The sequence below is a fragment of the Martes martes genome (genome assembly GCF_963455335.1).
Source record: "Martes martes genome assembly, chromosome: 13".
Classification (NCBI taxonomy): domain Eukaryota; kingdom Metazoa; phylum Chordata; class Mammalia; order Carnivora; family Mustelidae; genus Martes; species Martes martes.
In genome coordinates, this window is record NC_137901.1 from 35,664,612 (window position 1) to 35,684,898 (window position 20,287).

Consider the following 20,287-nt stretch of genomic DNA (forward strand, 5'->3'; position numbering starts at 1 on the left):
ATGATAAACTCACACTTAATTGTATCAAGAATCACACAAAATGTAAACTGTCTAAATACCCCAAGAAGGGGTGCCCAGTGGCTCAGTCAGTTAAGCATCTGCCTTCAGCTTATCGAGCCCCATGTCAGGCTCCCTGCTCAGCAGGAAGTCTGTTTCTCCATCTCCCTCCACTGCTCCACCTTGCTCATGCTCTCTCTCTCTCTCAAATAAATAAATAAAATCTTTAAAAAAAAAATACCCCAGTGAAAAGATATGGATATTAAGTTGGATAAAAAAGCAGGACTTACCTACTTTCTGGCTACAAGAAATGTGCTTTGAATATAAAGCAACAAATAGGTTAAAAGTTAAAAGACAGAAATATATACCAAGCTAACACTAATCAAAAGAAACTGGAGTTGCTCAATAAATATTAGGCAAAGTAGAGTTTGGAACAAACTAATGAGGATAAAAAAAAGTCATTTCATAATGATAAAGGGGTCAATTCATCAGAAAGAGATAAGAATCTCAAACTCCTATGCACTTAAAAACAGATCTTCCAAATACAGGAAACGAAACGAATAGAATTGCAAGGAGAGATAGATCCACAATTATACTCAGGGATTTCAATTTCCTTTTTTCAATAACTGAAAGAACAAGTAGATGAAAAACCAATATGCATATAGAAGCTTTGCATCACACGTCTGACATTTGTAGGAAAATCCACCTTACAGCAGTAAATACATATTTACAGAATACACTCCTACACACAGTGATTCCATCCTATCCGAAGCTATGTACTGGGAAGTGAGAACTTAGACAAGAGAGTAAAAGCTCCACTGCCCATCTCTCTTACACAGAACACTCCTTGCTGCAAGGAATGAGTAAAAACAGTGCTATAATGTTAAAGTGCAGATTCTGAAAAAATAAAGTCTGGCATGAGGCCGAAGACTCTGCATTTCTAACAAGTCCCTGGGTGTTGCCTTTGAAGTAGCAAGGGACTAGAAGATGGGAGGGAAAGTGAATAAAGGAAGCTAGCGTCACATTAGTTTTGCCCACTTGTAGAAAATCAGTGACAGATAAAAACGTAACATATTGGGGCGCCTGGGTGGTTCAGTGGGTTGAAGCCTCTGCTTTCGGCTCGGGTCATGATCCCGGGGTCCTGGGATCGAGACCCGCGTCAGGCTCTCTGCTCGGCGGGGAGCCTGCTTCCCTTCCTCTCTCTCTCTCTGCCTGCCTCTCTGCCTGCTTGTGATCTCTGTCAAATAAATAAATAAAATCTTAAAAAAAAAAAAAAGTAACATATTTTTCAGTGATTCTAATGTGGTTAGTCATGGTACGAAGCATACAATATGCATTATTTCATTTAATCTTCAAAACAACTCGTTTTGAATTATATATTTTATATATTTTATTTATAATTCTACATAAATATTTTATATATTACATATCTATATATAAAATATATATTATTTATATTATACTGTGTATTATATAATGTTATACATATTATAATATATATTATATAAATAATACTATAATTATTTTCATTTTTCAGAGATGGAACTTGAAGATTCAAAGGTACAGTTATACACACACATCACAAAGCTATCAAAATACCAGGCTTAGTAAAGCATAGGTAGGTGTTCAAAACACTAACTGGGCTCCATGGAAATTTTCTTTTCCCAACATTTCCTCTAAAATCATATCAATTTCAGATGTCTATTTATTTGAGTCCTCCCTCCCCTGCCTCAATGGAAAGACCTAAGCATAACCACAAAACTGAGGGAGAGAACTGTTGCAACTGGACAACTGAACTTCCAATTATTACTGTAAATAGATACCATTAACCATCTTTTGGCTGACTTTTCTGTTGTGTTTAAAAAAGATGTTTAATATTTTAACTGAAATAAAGCATAATTAACTGATACAAAATTAAAGGTGAGAGAGCTGAAAACCTGTAACGTCCACAGTGACGTCAAATGTCAAATTAGAGCTACTTGTATTCAGGTAGCTCCTCAATGATAAATGATGAGCTGGGGAAAGAGGAATGGGACATAAACTGACAATCTCAAGAAGGAAGAAATATTCTGTATTATTCCAAAATATTCTTTTTTTTTAAAGATTTTATTTATTTATTTGAAAGACAGAGATCACAAGTAGGCAGAGAGGCAGGCAGGGAGAGAGAGAGGAGGAAGCAGGCTCCCCGCCAAGCAGAGAGCCGGATGCGGGGCTTAATCCCAGGACCCTGGGATCATGACCTGAGCTGAAGGCAGAGGTTTTAACCCACTGAGCCATCCAGGTGCCCCCAAAATATTCTATAATGTACATGTATTGTCTTTAAAACCAGGAAAAAGTTGGTTAAAAATTTGTAATTGAATAAGCATTAATTATCAAGTATTCTCTTGACTCTATTTCCTCAAATACTAGCACTAGTAATAGAGTTGAGGAAAGATTAACAGATACATATTTGTAGTATCTCCAGAGGCCAGAAAATTCTAAGAGTAAGTACTGTCCTAGTAAATGATGAAAAAATAAAGAAAATCTATGCAGTGAAAAATCAAATCCCCTAAATTAAAGTCTCCTTGAACAGGTGTAACACAGTGAATATCAAAGAGTCCCTGCAGCTTAGCGGAACAGGTGGTGCTCAGGCAACTCACAGTGCTTGAGGTTTATTTCTAAGTACCTTCATCATCTCTAAAAAGGAAGTGGTAGTTGTGTTGCCCCAGCTTTAAAAAAGAAAATAAGTATAAACAAACATGTAATGTCCTCCCATCCACTTGGCACTTTATGGGAAATATCTGATTTTTTTTTTTTGAATTTTTAACTTTACAAGAAATCTACAAAGAAACTGCCCCAAAACAAAATTTAGAATTATTTTATCCTAAGTCAGGGCTTGGAAATCAGTCACATGGCACTGAACACACACTTCTTTTCCTGTCTTAAGGGTAGTAAAAGTTCTACTACTTGTCAAATTAAGTATCATGGCACTTTAAAACTGAACAGGCAGATGAAACTTTCATTTCAACATTAAGCCTCTTCCCAGAAAAGGTACAAATGTGGATGAGGAGGAAAAGCAAAACGGTATGTTTTAGCAACAGGGAGTGTATTTCTAGTTTTGTGGCAAACTGCACCCAACCAAAAAACTTTGTTGCTGAAGAATGCAATCATAAATAGTTTTATAAATGGCTGAAAATATTGCCTTGCTGAGAAGTGAGGCTAGATTTTCAGAATAAAAAAAAAAAAATGCACCTATGGCTGTCTATCAACAATGTAGGCTACATTTGCCCTTAATAGAAGGGTACGACCTATGTTTCCTTTTCAAAGATTTATTTATTTATTTGAGAGAGAGAGAGAGGAGGAGGAGCAGAGGAAGAGGAAGAGAGAAATTTTAGCAGACTCTGTGCTGAGCTCAGAGCCCAATGTGACGCTTGATCTCACCACCCCAAGATCATGATCTCAGCTGAAATCAAGAGTCAGATGAAGTCACATTGAACGCTTAACCAACTGCGCCATCCACGGGTCCCATGACTAATGTTTTCAATATGATAGTTGAAGATTCTATCACTGTGAGAAGTCCTAATTGCAGACTATGTAAGAGATAATATGGAAAATTCATGAAAAGTTGGGGTAAAAGCAATAGTTATGAAACTCCACCTCTATTGTAGTTTCTTCACAATCCTTACCACATTTCTTCACTGACAATTCCCTAAAGAACAGAAGTCCTTGCAAAAATTTCACTTGCTTCTTGACCTGTTAGGCCAAACAACATTTCTATGCAAATAATCTTTTTATGCTATATCGGTTTTATGCTGTATCAGTTCTAATATATTTTTAGCAAGTAATCTGGGGCAAGAATCCTCTTAGAGCTGCTTGTTTACCCTATCTTGCCAGATTGCCAACCTTGCGTTTTGAACTTTGCAAAGTCAGCTCTGGTATAGCAGGTCCACTAAGAGTCAATGGTGAAATGCTGCCATGAGCTATTGAAATGAAGGGGCTTCAAAAGATGGAGAAGTGGCAATACCTTCAGAATGGGAACCAAAAAGACCTGAATCTACTCTCAAGACAATCCTTTAGTGTATTGCTCTGATTTAAAATTTTCCAGCCATCCAACTGACAACATTCACAAAAGCATCCACAAATGGCGCAAAAACAAAAGCTGATCATACACGCAGTCCAAAAGGCAAGGAGTTTTTTCATAAAACCTGTCCTGCCATATTAGTTCTGTTACCTCACTGACATGCTCTTGGCCTCCCATCCTGCACCCTTCCCCTACCAAATGACTCATTTTTTTTTCCACATTGAACATCTCCTAAATGCATACAAAGAGCTTAGATGCCTGAGAGCATTAACATAAGTTTCCACCATGAGGTATTACAATTCAGCGTAAGAAACAAAAGGAACAAAATTATAGAGAATACTTTCAGAACTAACACTGTGGTCTGATATATTCAAAGGCACTGAAAAATGTGCATCTCAAGATCAACCCTGCAGAAGCAGAATTCTAAATATTCATAACGAACAAGATCTTTACTAAGACTCACCTCCTCAGTCAAGACAACAAAACTAACCCTAGTCAGGTAGACAGCTATTTGTAATGAACGAAGCATTTTGAAGAGAAAACCAGATTATAACATTTAATCCTGAAAGTTTTATTTCATAAACCTATTTAAATGGAGACAGACTCTTCATCTAAAAGTGCAGATTTTTTTTTTTTTTAAATTTCCTTCGCCATTTGGGGGATGGAAAAGCATCCCTGATTTGTATATTAAAGCACAAGCATCTGTCCTACTGATGATATTCTAGGGAAGCACATTAGCATAAAATTTAACGATGTCAAATAAGTGGATGTGAAATAGGGACTGCGTAAAGACACTATTTCCAAGGCTGACAGAAACATCACTGTTTAGAAATGCAAATGAAACCATTATGTTCAATAATTATATGAAAATATGAACAGTTCAGCATGTTTTCCAGCCCTGATGGCGGTTAATGGGATGTACGCTTATGTAAATAACTACTATTAAAGCTAATGCTGAAAAAAACTAATAAATTCATACTAAAGCAACTGATTTAGTATGCTTTTAAACCCCAGCAGTGCTCACTTATTAGAAAAGAGTGCATTATTATGTTTAGAACTCATTACTGCTACAAGTCACTGCAACTCCATCAATTACCATGCATTAATGAAAATGGGACACATACAAAAAAAATTATTGCCTCTCAGCAGTTTTCTTTAAAGACAAAATCTAGGGGTATTACCATCATGGGGCCTTGTAGGGAACTTATCCACACTATAATCTTTATTACTGAAACAGTACTCCCAATATCATTACCCCAGGGTATTTTGATCATAAAAAGGGCTAACCTTTATGTAAAAATATCAATATTTTACAAGATTGACCATTTAACATCAATAAGAAATGTTTAATATTTGAATTTTGGCACCTGGTCCCTTTTTTAAAAGGGAGGCAAAGAAATGAAAATACACAGAGGCAGTTATACCAGTACAGAAGACAAATGGTTTCATTCAAAGATGTTCCCTGATCTAACAGATAAATGAGGTCTACATTCAGTTCTACATTTATGTCTCAGTGAATTCTGTGGAAATAAGGTATTGGACTTTTAAGAACAAACCTAAAATTTCCTTTTTGGCCACAAGATGGACTTTCCTATGATACATTAAATATTTAGTACAAGAAATTAGGAAGCTAGAAAAGCCTTGTAGTTAAAAATTCAAGTTTAGCTAACACCTAGGAGTAAGGAAATGCTGACAGGGCAGAAATGCAAACATAGAAATGCCTTTGCTCTCACTCTACTTGTGTCAACTTTCACAATTTATTCTGTTTAACATATGTAATTAAAGTGATCCTTCACTGTTTTCTAGCATTCAGAAAAACACAAAACACCTCAGTACCTACTAAATGTGAAAACATTTGCTAAATCTCAGACGCAGACTTGTTATATTTCAAGAGTACATGTTTATTTCAAAAGTCTAACAGTCATAGCAGTCCAAACATTTGCAGTTTTAGCTTTCATATGTTTATTCATCTCCCAAGAAGCTTTTACTACAATTTAGATATAGTATCACCAGGTGGTGGTAGACTGCTATGATCTTGCAACCCCAGCAATGAAGTTTAAGTTTTCCCCCCAGGAGTCTGGCAGAATGACTTGGGCATTACAATTCATTCATGTAACCATTATTTTTTGAGTACATACTGAGTACTAGGCACTACACTAGATTCTCTGTATATAACAATGCACAAGACAGAAAAGAAGTCCCAGGAGGGAAACAGACAATAAATAAATAGATAATAGACTGCCAAGTGCTATGAATAATCAACAGCCATTTACAACTTAAAAAAGAAAAAAAAAAAAACAACCTCTTAGCAAACTAGAAAGAAAACAAAAATTCCTCAGTGTGATAAAAGGCACCTATTAAAAACCTATAGCTAATATTAATCTTAATGATGAAATACATAGTTCCCCCTAAGATATAAATCAAGGCAAGGATGTTCTCAGTCATCACTTCTATTCAATACCTAACTGGAGGTACTGCAATAAAGCAAGAAAAAGAAATAAAAGGCATAAAGATGAGAAAGAACTAAAAATGTTTTTATTTACAGATGCCATAATTGATTATAAAATCCTAAGGAATCTGTAAAACTATTAAAATTAACAACTGACAATTTAGCAAGGTCAAAGATAGAACCAACACACAAAAATCAATTATATTTTTAAATCCAACAATTACAAATTGAAATTAAAACTAAATTGAACCAACTTTTCAAAATTAGCAGACTCCCTCCTGCTGACTAAAATGAGCGCGAGTGCTGACGCTTGGAATGCCAAGTTAAAAAAGTGTGGCTCCCTAAAACCTATGGAGTCAGTGTACCTGCCTAAAACTGCCAAAACTCAGATGTTCTTTTACATGGAAAATAAGTATGTCTCTTGTTTTGATTACTGTTACTTTGGCATTTCTTGTTAAACACAAAAAGTTTAATCCTGACACAGATTCATAAAATAACTTTAAGTATGCTCCACCCACTCTTAGCCTTTTCAGCTTTGTTTCTGCGTTATTTTCCTGGAGATCTCTTCTCTGCCGTGGAGATTCCTTAGCAATTCCTGACTGATTTCTCTTGGCAATTAGCTTTCTTAAAAATGCTTTAAAATTTTTAAAGAATGTTCCCTCATATACACAAAAACATTTTGCTCCAAAAAAATATATAGTCTCTTTTAAAATTAGGAATCTAGTTATTCTCTGGGCAACAGAACTCTACATGTGGACTCCAAAAGGAAAAAAAAATCTTCAAATATAGCATCTGAAATAAAATATTTGCAAGATTTATCAACTATGGCTTTATGTCTATTTTGTATGTTGTAAACTTTTTCAGGGCAAGGACATATTTTTGTAAATCTTAAATTTTTATAGAACATTTACAGTTTTGAAAAATCTGCATACTTTAGCTCATTTGATCACCTTATGTGGTGACTAGTTCAAATATTATTAACATGTTGAAATTAAGACTCGCCGAGGTTTATCCAAGGTCAAACACCTAGTTTAATGCAAAATTAAGTCAAGATTTCAAGTTTTATGATTCCGGTACTAGAGTGTTCTTGATATACACATTGAGATAAGTCCATATTTGAGACTTCTAGTCTCTGATTAACTGAAAGTTTACAAAAAGGACTTTTCATACAATTTTTAAGGATCAAAAAGCTGCCTTAGCAGCATAAAGCACTTCTCTGCTGTTTCAAATTACTACATAATACTATAAGAAGATATAAATGCTATGACACCGCTCAATGATTACACTTACCATCAAACTAAAACTTCCTCTCATTTCCTTAGCCTCTAGACTGCTTAACTCATCCTTGTGCTTTTAACACTGATGCCTTGGGGGTATCATCTTGAGACAGAGGCATCTGGCAACTTTTTCCTGCATTAGACTAGTAGCTATTTTGTCAGCATAGCATATAGCCTCTCTTCTCTATTGTGAAACTTTTTCTAGTGCAAATTTCTCACTAGGGCAATTAGTATTCCTAACCTTCTTTTCTGTTGGTTTCATTTCCTATTTACTCTTTTGTCTCTTGCCGTTTCTCCTGTGTTTATCAGTTTTTGTGTGGAGAAAGGTCTTCTAAGTATGGTCCCAAAAAAAAAACACACACATCCCAACAACTAGTTGAAAACTGACCAACAGGAACACAACAAATATTATCTTTAGATATTTGGATTTTCTAGGCTACATTTATTTAGAAATTCAAGGACTGCTTAAGATGGTATTGACACAAAGGATTTTCTCCAGGATTTAAGAAAGCAGCTCAATAGATTGGGATTTCTGTATTAATAAAAGGCATCAATCCTTACCATCTATCAATAGGGAAAACTATTTCAGACACTCAGTTAACTTCTGATCATTATATAACTATACAGTAATTACTACTTCTGAAAATGTAGAGCTTGGAAATGCAGAATCTTGGGTATAACTATGAAAATAAAAAAGGAAATGTTATTGTATAAATCTCTAACTGAAGAGAGGATATTACCACCTGAATCATTTAGACATTCACAAATGTTTAAATGACTAGGCCATACTAAAGTTAAGAACACTAAGACAAATTTGCTACCGCTTAAAAATAAAGTCATCAACTACATTCTTCAAATCTAAGGCAATTACAAGCTGTGGTATGGCAAATGGATTTAGCTGAAGAGATGATGTCAGAATAGCCCTTTAAAGATCAGTAATGTAAAAGACTAAACAAAATAATGAACTCTCCTGAACAATAATTATGAGACTGACTTACTAAAGGTCTAGTTCTTCATGCAAGAACTACTGAAACTTTCCAAAGTAATTTTAAAATGTTAAAATGATGTTTTACACGGATGTTAAGCAGATTTAGTACTGTTTGGTCAGTGCAGAACTATCACTGAAAAAAACTTTTTTAATTAAAGAGTTGTACAAAATAAAAAAAAATTTTTTTTTAATCCCAGTGTTACTCACTATAAAGCAACTCTCTGGGGGTGCTAAGCCTCCACATTTGGAGCCTTCAACAAGCCAAAGAAATAAAAACACTATCAAGATCAAACTGGGGAAGTAAAGCTGTTTGTTTTAATATAAAATGGGTACAAACCACACATATTAAAAGGATCTCAGACATTAAGAAGGTGGATCTCAGACATTAAGAAGGTGGAGAAATCCCTAAAAGCAAATCTCATAAAATAATACAAAATCATATTTTAAAAATAATTATTCAAAGTGCATTAATGCCCAAATAGGAGAATTAAAAATAAAGGAAAATGATTAGAATTAATATCTGAAAAAACAATAATGTTTAGAAACACTACCCTTGTATAGGTACACTGCAATGCCTTTTCACCTTATACTTAGAATAAAGAATAAAAATACCAAAGAACTAAGTACATGTTAAATACTGTCTAATTCTGCTTGGGCTGCCATGACAAAGTACCACAGACTAAGGGGTTTAAACAACAGAACTTCATTTTCTCACAGTTCTAGAGTCTGGCAAGTCCAACAACAAGGACTTGGTTGGTTTGGTTTGGTTTCCAGTGAGGGTTTGGTTTCCAGTGAGAGCTCTCTTCTGCAGGGTTTGGTTTCCAGTGAGAGCTCTCTTCCTGGCCACCTCGATGTGTCCTCCTAAGGTGCAAGGCTGGGAGCGGGGAGGCAAAGAAGGATGGAGAGAGAGAGATCTCACCTCCTCTTCTTACAAGGCTACAGTCCTACTGGATTAGGGCCTGACCCTTATGACCTCATTTAACCTTAAGTACCTCCTAAAGAACTCCCTCCAGACACAGTCACATTGAGGGGACTTTAAACATAGGAATGTTGGAGGGACCCAATTCAGTCCACTGCAAGTACTAAAATAACAAATGCATACGTCAACAAACAAATGAATCTTGCTAAACCCAGAGTAGAGGGCAAAGAGACTGAAAAGCACAACTGCATATCTCAATACTCCAAAGCATGTAAATTTAGCAGTTGCATAAATTTATCAGTATTTAAGATTTGTTTCATTTTCACAGAAGAATTGAAAATCAGAAAAGGTACTGTAAGATGGAAAGCAAATTTTAATCACTGGCTGGCACATTTGTTTTGACATATAAATATGTTCAAAATTCTCTTCCAGACTTAAACAAACTAAAAAACATTCCTTCAAATATTGATACCTCTTTGGCTAGACAGCATCTCCTTTTCTTCACAGCTTTTACTTTCTCACCCATATTCAGACTTGAGTCTTAGACTCAAAGCCATTGCAAACTGGTTTATTCCCCTAAAATACCAGTAAAATGCTCCTACATTGAAAGACTTGTATAAAGCCACAATGGTATAGAGTAGCTGATCCAAGACTGATATAAGCTTACTTATTAAAAATCCAATACTGTTGCAAGAATACCGCAGTTGCTCAAAGAACCATTAGAAACACAAGTTAGGGCAGTTAGTACAGGTATAAATTCTTGAAGAATTCTAAAAACCAAGTACTATTAAAAAAAAAATTATCAGAGAACATGTCTTATAGAGGTACTAAAGAAGAAAATTAGAAAATTAATAAAAGGAGCAATGACAAAGAAATAGAAATAAACTGTAATAAGCAGGAAAAACTAATGAATCTTTTGCACCTCATACGTAGGGACCACACCAGGGAAGCATAAAAATTAAGGTCACATATGTTACGTGATATCAGTAACTGAGTGTTTAAACATCAAAATTAAGAATATTCATTTGATACTTTGGGCCATAAGAAGCCACAGAAAGGGATTAAAAAGCCAAGTGATGTAACAAAAATAGTCCTTAAGAAAAATTAACCTGACAGCAGTGATGAAAAGAAGTGGGTTAAGGACAGCAGAGAAGGAGACAGTGACAAAAGGATACCACAAGTGTAATGGCAGAATGCATGGACATGCCCAAGGAAACAGCAAAAAATGGCCTGAGGATTTCAGAGGGAAATGATAAAGGCTCAGTGGCTGAATGAAAAAGCCAAAAAGAAAATCTAAGGAACATTCTACATGTGTAGATTTCTGGATAACTTAGGTTAAGTACCAAAAAAATTTTTTTAAAAAGCACTACAAAATAAGCGATTTTCATTAGATTGTACTTTAACTACAAAGCAAGTTGCAAAAGTAAGGCTTCTCGATATCTGTAACATTCACTGCTGCAGAGATAATTTGGTATAATGGAAAGCCACTTGGTGTCAAAAGCTTTCATTCTGAAATACAATGGGTTGTTTCAGTCACCTCTCCAGACCTCTATCTTTACCTGTAAAATGAGAATAAGAGTATCTGCCTCACTTAAGTGTGTTATTGTGAAGATTAGAAAGTACATGTGAGGGGCATCTGGCTAGCTCAGTGGGTTGAGCATCTAAGTCTTGATTTCGCTCAGGTCATGATCTCTGAGTGGTGATCTTGAGCCCTGCCTCGGGCTCTACATGGAACACAGAGTCTCCTCTCCCTCCCCTTTCCCCATCTCAAACAAATAAAATCTTTAAAGAAAGTAGTAAAATAAAAAATAAAAAGTACATGTGAAAGTGCTCTGTAAATAGAAAACTAATATACAAATATAAGATGTCTTACTAAAATAAAAGAAGTACTAGAAGTACTAAGAAGTAACAGGGGATAAAAATTTAACGTTATTTCAAAGCCTCAGAATTATCACTATGAATGTTAGCTACTGCACTGCATTTATCATATGAAGGCCTTGAGATCTATCTAGGTGGGCAGAGTTCTAGACTGCTTGCCTTTTCAGTTCTTTTGTGGTTTTTAATAGTTTTCCTAAGAAGTCCCCTATCAGCTTAAAATCTCTGTCAGGCCAGTTTCTGGGAGAGGAAAGTCAGACCTGGTTTCCTCTCAGTGAGGACCCAACAGGCGTAAGCAGTAAAGAGAAGTTACGTCTCACACAGAAATTAGAAGATAAAGCATAGAGCAGATCACTTTCACTCTCCCAGTAGGTCTCGAAACTGCCTAGGTATACTTGTATAACCCGATGAAAGCCATCAGAGCCCCAGTGAAGAAAGACAAAGAAATGAGAAGGCATTATTAGTTATCCACATATCATAGAAGAAAACAGAGACTCAGAACTAAGTTCATTAATTTTTCAAGGTTAGACACTAGCTTTTCAAGGTTAGATAGCTTACCAGCACTAAAACAGGATTTTTGTCTCTAAAGCCACTGTACTTCTCTATCACTTCCCTTGTTCTGCCAGTTAAAATAGCGAACATCAGACTACTTTCCTTCTGTAAGCTTTGGTATCAGCCTGACCTGAGACATGTGCTCTGAAAATACAATAGCTCAAATATTAATCAACTTTTCTAATGACTACATTTTCTGTGTCTTAAACTATTACCTGCTAATATGCTTCAGAACGATTCCAATTGGACATATTTCTCTCTAAGTTTCAGATTTATCTCTCCTTTCATACTCATTTAGGTAGGCAAAAATCTACTAGGTTCATCAGACTGCTTGACTTGGTGAATGGCATATTTATTCACAGAATTAAGTTCTCAGGAAATAAGCTTTGTTCAAAGACTGAAAATTACAAGAACTTTTATGTTTTAGTAGTAAATTCTCTATTCACTATTAAGAACAAATCTTCAAAAGCCTGGTCCAAATGCAAACACATAAAATATCTTTTCTCTTTTTCACCAAGGGACTGGTCTGTGTTCGTATGGTGCCATAAACCAAATTATTAGAACTTTTAAAACAAAAAACCTTAAATTTAGTACAACACGTCTTTAAAATTCCAAAAATCTGAATTCATACAGATCCTCACACAGAAACAGACTGTAAAATGACCTAATATTATCTGATTTCATGTATATGAAAGAGTTTGAATCATTCATGTATGATAGGTAAATGTATCTGTAGTTAAAATTATATTGTTTTAAATTATAACCTTGTTTTATGTTTCTAAGTTTTATAGGGTTTTATGTACTGTAAAATCGTCTATATTAACCTTTGACAGGTTTATGCTAGTAAAGGAGATTTGTACCTGAGCAATCTACTTGGAATAAAAACCATGGGTGTCACTGTTTTTAAATCATATCTTCCTCTCTCCCTTCTTCCACAGTTCCACAAATACCACCTATCATTTGGTGATTCCAAAAAACCTTCAATTTTTCAAATTCAATTTTTGATAATGGTATCACACCAATCTTCATTCACAATGATAATAAATGCTCAAGTCAAATCCTTTCATATCATATGTAAAATACTTCCAACTGTGACATATGTCTAAGTCTTTGACTTTACTGACATGCTTTTTCCTTCCGTTTTTAGCATATAAGACAGATCAGGGGTCAGTAAACTTCTGTAGAACCAGAAATAAGTACTTTAGGCGGGGCAGGCCACAGGGTATTTGTTGCAACTACTCAGCCAGCAGCCACAATGCAAAAAGCAGCGGCAGGTAACACAGGAATGAATGGGCGTGGCTAGATTTAGCGGGCACCCTATTGGATTTGGCCCCTGGCAGTAGCTTGCTGATCCCTGAGCTAAGTGATTGGAGAAATGAATAATTGGGCTACTACAATCACCTGGGGTATCTTACTACTTAGACTAATAGAGAAAACCATTCATAGCCATGCTGAATTTACACTTCAGCACTAAATCCATGACTCTTGACCAGAGTGCTAAAATAGCTACACATCTTGGTTAAGCACACTACCAAATAAACAAGGCCTTAATTTTGGCCAGGCTTTCAAACTTGTCTACTATCTCCATTTCTCACCTTATTTCCCCACTTTACGCCAATTCCAGTGGACTTAATACTATTTTTTTTTTTTTTTTGGTCTCAGGAAGGTCAAGGCATCATCACCTCCTCTCCCTTTTATAGAAAGAGGCTTCCATTTCCCCTACTTCTGCTACCAGATTGGAAAGGAAAATGCCCACTTTATCAGCCCTTCTTGCAGCTTAGCATGGCCATGTAATGAAGTTCTGGATAATAAATATCTCAGGAAAGACTGCTGGAGATTGGGGGCAGGGTGGGGGGGAGCAGGGTGGGGACTGCCCTGAGAAAAATTTCACATTTTTTTTTTTTTAAAAAGGAGACTGAGTCACAACTGCCAGAACTCCTTCCTCTGCCTTCTCCCTGCCTTAGGGCAAAGATGATATCTGGAATTAGAGCAACCATTCTGCAACCATTAGAACAAGCTAAGAGAACTGTGGAGATCCAGTGCTGAAAACTTTAAGCCACTGAAGCAATACCAGATGCCACTTATCTCCAGAGTTGTTATGTGGAGGGCACCTGGGTGGCTCAGATGGTTGTGTCTGCTTTCGGCTCAGGTCATGATCCCAGGGTCCTGGGATCTAGCCCCGCACTGGGCTCCTTATTGACGGGGAGACTGCTTCTTCCTCTCCCTCTATTGCTCCCCCTGCTTGTGCTCTCCCATGCTCTCTATCAAATAAATAAACAAAATCTTTAAAAAAAAGATGCTGTAAAATGAGAATTTTTGTTACAAATAAAAATATTCCTAATCTACCTTTTCTTGGAAGTCCAAGTCACTATTCCTTGTGACAAGTGAAGGACCAAAGTGGCTGAGCAGTTTATTGTGAGTTCCAACTAAACAGCACTACTTTAACCCAGAGAGAGAAAAGAAGCAAGAAGAAAATCACAAAAGCAGGTCTAACCTGAGAGCTGACAGCCTAGTACAATAAAGTCAATGAAGGCAAAGAAAAGAGAAGATCCAAGATAATTATTCAAATGCTAAAAGTTATAGAAAAGAAATAATTGAGAAAGTACACCTTTAGAATTGTAGGCAAATAAACTTTATAAATGTCCTGCTCAGCAAATCAAATCCAAAAATTCTGATTATATTAATTTCCAATTGTGTATTCCCACTTTTTGATAAAACACAGAAATTCAGAACTCATTTTTTACATTTACTTTTTTTTTTTTTAAAGATTTTATTTATTTATTTGGCAGACAGAGATTACAAGTAGGTGGAGAGGCCGGCAGAGAAAGAGGAGGAAGCAGGCTCCCTGCTGAGCAGAGAGCCCGATTTGGGGCTGGATCCCAGGACCCTGGGATTTTGACCTGAGCTGAAGGCAGAGGCCTTAACCCACTGAGCCACCCAGGTGCTCCTACATTTACATTTTTTAAATTTTTTTTTCCCAAGTAAATTATTTATACCTTTACATTTCTATTTCCCTGGTGTTCACAAAGGTAGAGTTATTGTCCATGTATGGTAATTTTAACACTTGAAGAGCTTTTGAAATAATTATTAGTGATGAAGTTAATAATGATATTGCCAATATGGGCACTGATTCCTTCAAGTATTCATATAGTAGTTCAGCTGGCCAATCTATCACCCTAACTTTAAGGATAGTCACCTCTCTTTTATATCAATACCACTGCAAAAACATCCAAAGAACAAAGAATAGCCAAAAGAAACTTCAGAAATATGCTTATTTTAACTTGCATATACCTTAACAAACAATTCTTAAGTTAAAATACCAGTTTTTATTTTACTTTCTTACAAATAGTGCAATATGTATTACATACACACACACTCACACATACACCTCTCTCTCTAGTTCTAAACCCAATAGTCTCCTCCTCCATGAGAATTTTCATGTATTATGCTGCAATGTAAACACTTACCAATTATGACATCTACAAATTACAATGGATTTTTTTTAAATTTTTATGATTTCAGAGTAGAATTCCTTAGGGCTGTCAAAGCTTTAGCTAGAAAGAATGCCAAATACAAAATACGAAGAGGTTTCAGGCTCAGTTAGAGTAGTGGAACAGAATTCAGTAAAGTTCCAACACTACATTTTAATGCCCAAATTTCTTATTGTCTTTTTTAGTTGACAAATATGTGCTCTGCAGCATAACAGCAGCGGCAGAACAGCTGGGTGGCCGTATCAAGCACAAAGGAAGCAACAGCACATGCTGTTAAGTGTCGTTTTGATTGCCTAAAAATGGCAGCCCATGCAGATTTATTCCCTGTTATAAATTAGAACAATTATTTCTCTGGAGCTTACATTTTCTTCATGAAAGAGTCAAACTTCCTGCACATTAAAAAAGAGGACTTTCAAAAAGGATATCTTCCCTTTCTTTGATGATCAGATCATTCTGTTCTTCCAACTGCCTGATCTTCTTCTCAAATGATTCCTGTTCGGCTCGGAATCGTTCTTCTGTCACTTCCTTTTCCTCACTTACTCTGAAATACAAAAATGAAAAGAAAATGCCTATGAGAATAAGAAAATATGTGCCTACAGCTGTCATCTACCAAAACCACATTTCTCCCAGAGGTGTGCTGTTTTCTTCAGGGATAATCTATATTTGGCTTTTTTTTTAAAATTAACCTCTCATAAGGCAATCTGGCATACCTTTGTGATAAAATATGAACAGGATTTTTCTATCAAAAATGTTCCCAATCATCAGATGTATCTTAAATATGGAAAGTCCAACATAGAATATAAGTTTCCAATTGTAATCCAGGACAGAAAAATATCCGACTTTTAAAACACAGTTTCATTTCTCATCAAAACAGGCACAATTAATTTATTTTGATTTGAATCTTTTTCATATTTTTATTTAAATCCTTTCAATGAAATAAACAATCTATATATCTCTTAAATATTTCATTATATACACATAGGTAATTAATTTTATTCTTTTCCTTGGTACTGATATCCTGCATTTCAAAGTAGCATATAAGTAACCAGACTAGAATAAAAAGATGGCATTAACATAAAAAAAACTACAACCATTCTTAGTCCAAAAAGAATTACAAGTGTTAAAAAACACTGACCAAAGGGGCGCCTGGGTGGCTCAGTGGGTTGAGCCTCTGCCTTCGGCAGAGGTCATGATCCCAGGGTCCTGGGATTGAGCCCCCGCATCGGGCTCTCTGCTCAGCAGGGAGCCTGCTTCCCCCACTCCCTGCCTGCCTCTCTGCCTACTTGTGGTTCCTCTTCTCTGTCAAATAAATAAATAAAACCTTAAAAAAAAAAAAAAACACTGACCAAAAAAATCTGTATCTTTAATGTTTAACTCTGAGAAGTATTCCAACTCAATATTATCAAAAAGAGGTGACTTCTGACAAGAGCACAGGAGGGAAATTTTAAAACCCCAATTAAACAAGAACAACCTTAAAACTTATCTTAAAATGACAACTCTATTTCTCATGTTACTCTGTGCATAGAAATGTTTGCCCTGAATTTTCTGACTCTTGCTTATGCCTCCAAAGAGAGTACAACATTTATCTTACAAGATCACACAGCAATATGTGTAAAGGAAAACCACGGGGACTCCTTTGAGCTCCAGAATTTACTTCCTTCCAGACCCCTGCTCTACTACAGCAATTTCTGAATAACATGAACTCTATAGCCCTTCCTTTGTTGCTAGCCTTCTCGTGGAGATACTTGAAATCAATGAGGTAACAGAATGAAAATTCGATTTTTGAATGTTTGAGTTGATTACATCTTGTCTTTGAAATAATTTACATGAAAGAGCATGGCACACAATAGTGTTCAAAAAAGAGGTTTATGTTTTCTTGCTCATCATCACATTAAAATCATTTCCCCCAACCCCTATTATTTATGTCTAGCATACTATTAGGCCCATGAATGGGACTCAGGCCCTTCCTTCTAAGAGGGTAACCTGAAACAGAAAACAAGTACAAGGAATCCAGACAGTTAAACAAATAGACACATGAGGACAATTTACCCCCTGGTCTCAGGTTCTCCTGCCTCCATTGTTGCCATCCCTTTTCAAGGTCTTCCCCTTTATTGCTACTACTCTCAAGCACACTTGCCCTACCTTTCGAAATAATTCCTGCTGCCTCTCAGTCTTTCTAGAATTGTGAATTCTTTCTAGGACCATGAATTATTTTCTACCATCTAAATCTTCAATCTGTCAGCCTTCTGAAACACTTCTGAAACATCTTTGCCAAGATACTGTCCAAATCAAGTAAACCCCCAAAGTGCAAAGTGGAAAACGATGTACACATGGGGACATGAGAAAAACTGTGCTTTCTTCTCTAAACATCATTATTCTCACTCACGAAGATAAAGATAGACTAGACAATTTTTTAAAAATTCTCTCCAGCTAAATTCACTACTATAAATATCCTAACACTGTACATACATCCTTTATAAATATGGAGAGCATTCATAAAGGAATAAGAAAGAAGTTCTCAAACATTTGGTCAAGACGCAAGGCATACAATACTATAATCTAGGCAAAACCTATAGCCATAGGATGAGAGAAAAAGTAGTTAAGAGAAATACTAAAAAGCATAAAGATGTAAAATTTGGCATAACATAAAAAGTGACAAATATGTAGGATTAGGCACAAAATAAAGATGAGGGGCACCTGATTGGCTAAGTCAGAAGAGCAAGCAATTCTTGATCTCAGGACTAGAGTTTGAGCCCCACCTTGGGTTATGAAAGTAACCCAAGAAGAAGTTACTAAAAACAATGAATAAATTAAAAAATATAAATGATAATATATCTATTATATATATATGTATCTATTATATATATCTAATATATCTATATAAAATATATAGATTGAAGATAGATAAGATTCAAGATTTTATTTATTTGACACAGAAAGATAGAGAAGAGGGAACACAAGCAGAGGGAGTGGCAGAAAGAGAAGCAGGCTTCCTGCAGCAGGAAGCCTGATGCGGGGCTCGATCCCAGGACCCTGGCATCATGACCTGAGCTGAAGGCAGACGCTTAGCGACTGAGCCACTCAGGTGCCCCAGTGATGCTATATATTGTAAGGAGAAAAAAACCACTGTCAAGGTGAGAAAATATGTAGCAAAATCTCTCTCTGTTTAGACTGATAAAATCTTAAAGATATGACTAGAGAGTAAAATTCCTAAGTTGACAAGAAAAGATTTATTTTCATTTAATTTTTAAAAAATATTTAGTGAAGGGGCACCTGGGTGGCTCAGTTAGTTAAGTATTTGCCTTCAACTCAGGTCATGATCCCAGAGTCCTGGGATCTAGGCCCTGTCAGGCTCTGCTCAGTGGGGAGTCTGCTTCTCCTTCTCCCTCTGCCTCTGCCCCTAACCCTGCTGGTGTTAGCTGGTGCCCGCATACACACTCCCTCAAATAAATGAAATCTGTTAAAAAAAATTTACTGAATGACTACTATAAAAAAAATAACAAAGTAACTTTAGTCAATTACAGGGTATCCAAAAGGAACATAAAAATGGCTCCCCATCATTTCAAGACTATTCATAAAGGTCCCTATAAATGTAAGGAATGGACCAAAGATCTGTTTTGTCAACAAGCATAGCTCCAGGGTCAGAAAAACAGTAAAAAAAAAAAAAAAGAAAAAAGAAAAAGAAAGAAAGAAAGAAAAGAAAAGAAAAAAGTAGAATGCCAAGTTTACCTGAACATTAAACTAAACACAGAGATTATCTCTAGAGCCTGCCAGGTCAAAACACGTAGGTATTCATCAATATTCACTTACTCTCTTTGTTGGGCCTGAAGGAGATTCACGAAAACTCTAAAGATCACTGAGGGCAGAAATGCTTATAGATATAATTTCACAATGCCAGAGTCTACAACGAGATTTTCCCAAAACTTAAGCTACTCTATCTAGAAAAATCACTCTTCTAAATTCAATTTCTGGAGTATGTTTGAAAAATTTGTTGCTGCACTGTTTATACATGGCTCCTTTGTTTTAATCTCTTCTGTTATGCTGCTATGATTAGACTACTCTTTAGCAATTATTATACTCTGGAAGGCTATAAACCTAAGCATGAAGGGTAACACTTCTTCTGCAGGCCTATCTAAAGATACGTATGGCTTCTTTGTGGCCTATTAGCCTACTTAATACGAGCACATATATTAATACAACCTTTAAACGCAGAGGACTTGCCAATAAAATAGCCTCCAGATTTGATATCTACTCTGAAATCTGTCTTTTTAAATTTATGTTCAATAATATTTCCCTGGAGGTATATGTACAAGAAAATATCTGGTATCATGATCTACATTTTTCATCAAAGCATTCTCAGAGCACAAAGTAATATAAGAAGACTTAATCCTCTATCTCATGTGGAGAACAGAAATTAGTTAATTAAGAAAATGAGAATCTAAATACAGGGAAGGGAAATATTTGACCAATAGGATAAAAAAGTTAAAAAGGACAACAACTTTGTAATATAACTTGAAGTTCAGAATTGTGATGCTCCCACTTTGTTTTTCAAGAGTGCTTTGGCTATTCAGGGTCATTTGTGGTTCCATACAAATTTTAGGATTGTTTGTTCTAGCTCTGTGAAAAATGCTGGTGGTATTTTGATAGGGATTGAATTAAATGTAGATTGCTTTGGGTAG

General features: G+C 35.8%; 1 protein-coding gene across 2 annotated transcripts in view; it reads right to left on the bottom strand.

The window, feature by feature from the left end:
- The window catches only part of KIAA1328, a 318,181-nt gene that overhangs the window by 258,171 nt on the left and 39,723 nt on the right, over nucleotides 1–20,287 (bottom strand). For both annotated transcript variants that reach the window (XM_080821739.1, XM_080821740.1), the window contains exon 5: nucleotides 16,034–16,149. In XM_080821739.1, coding sequence (XP_080677865.1) covers nucleotides 16,034–16,149 — 116 coding nt within the window. The remainder of the gene's footprint in view (nucleotides 1–16,033; nucleotides 16,150–20,287) is intronic.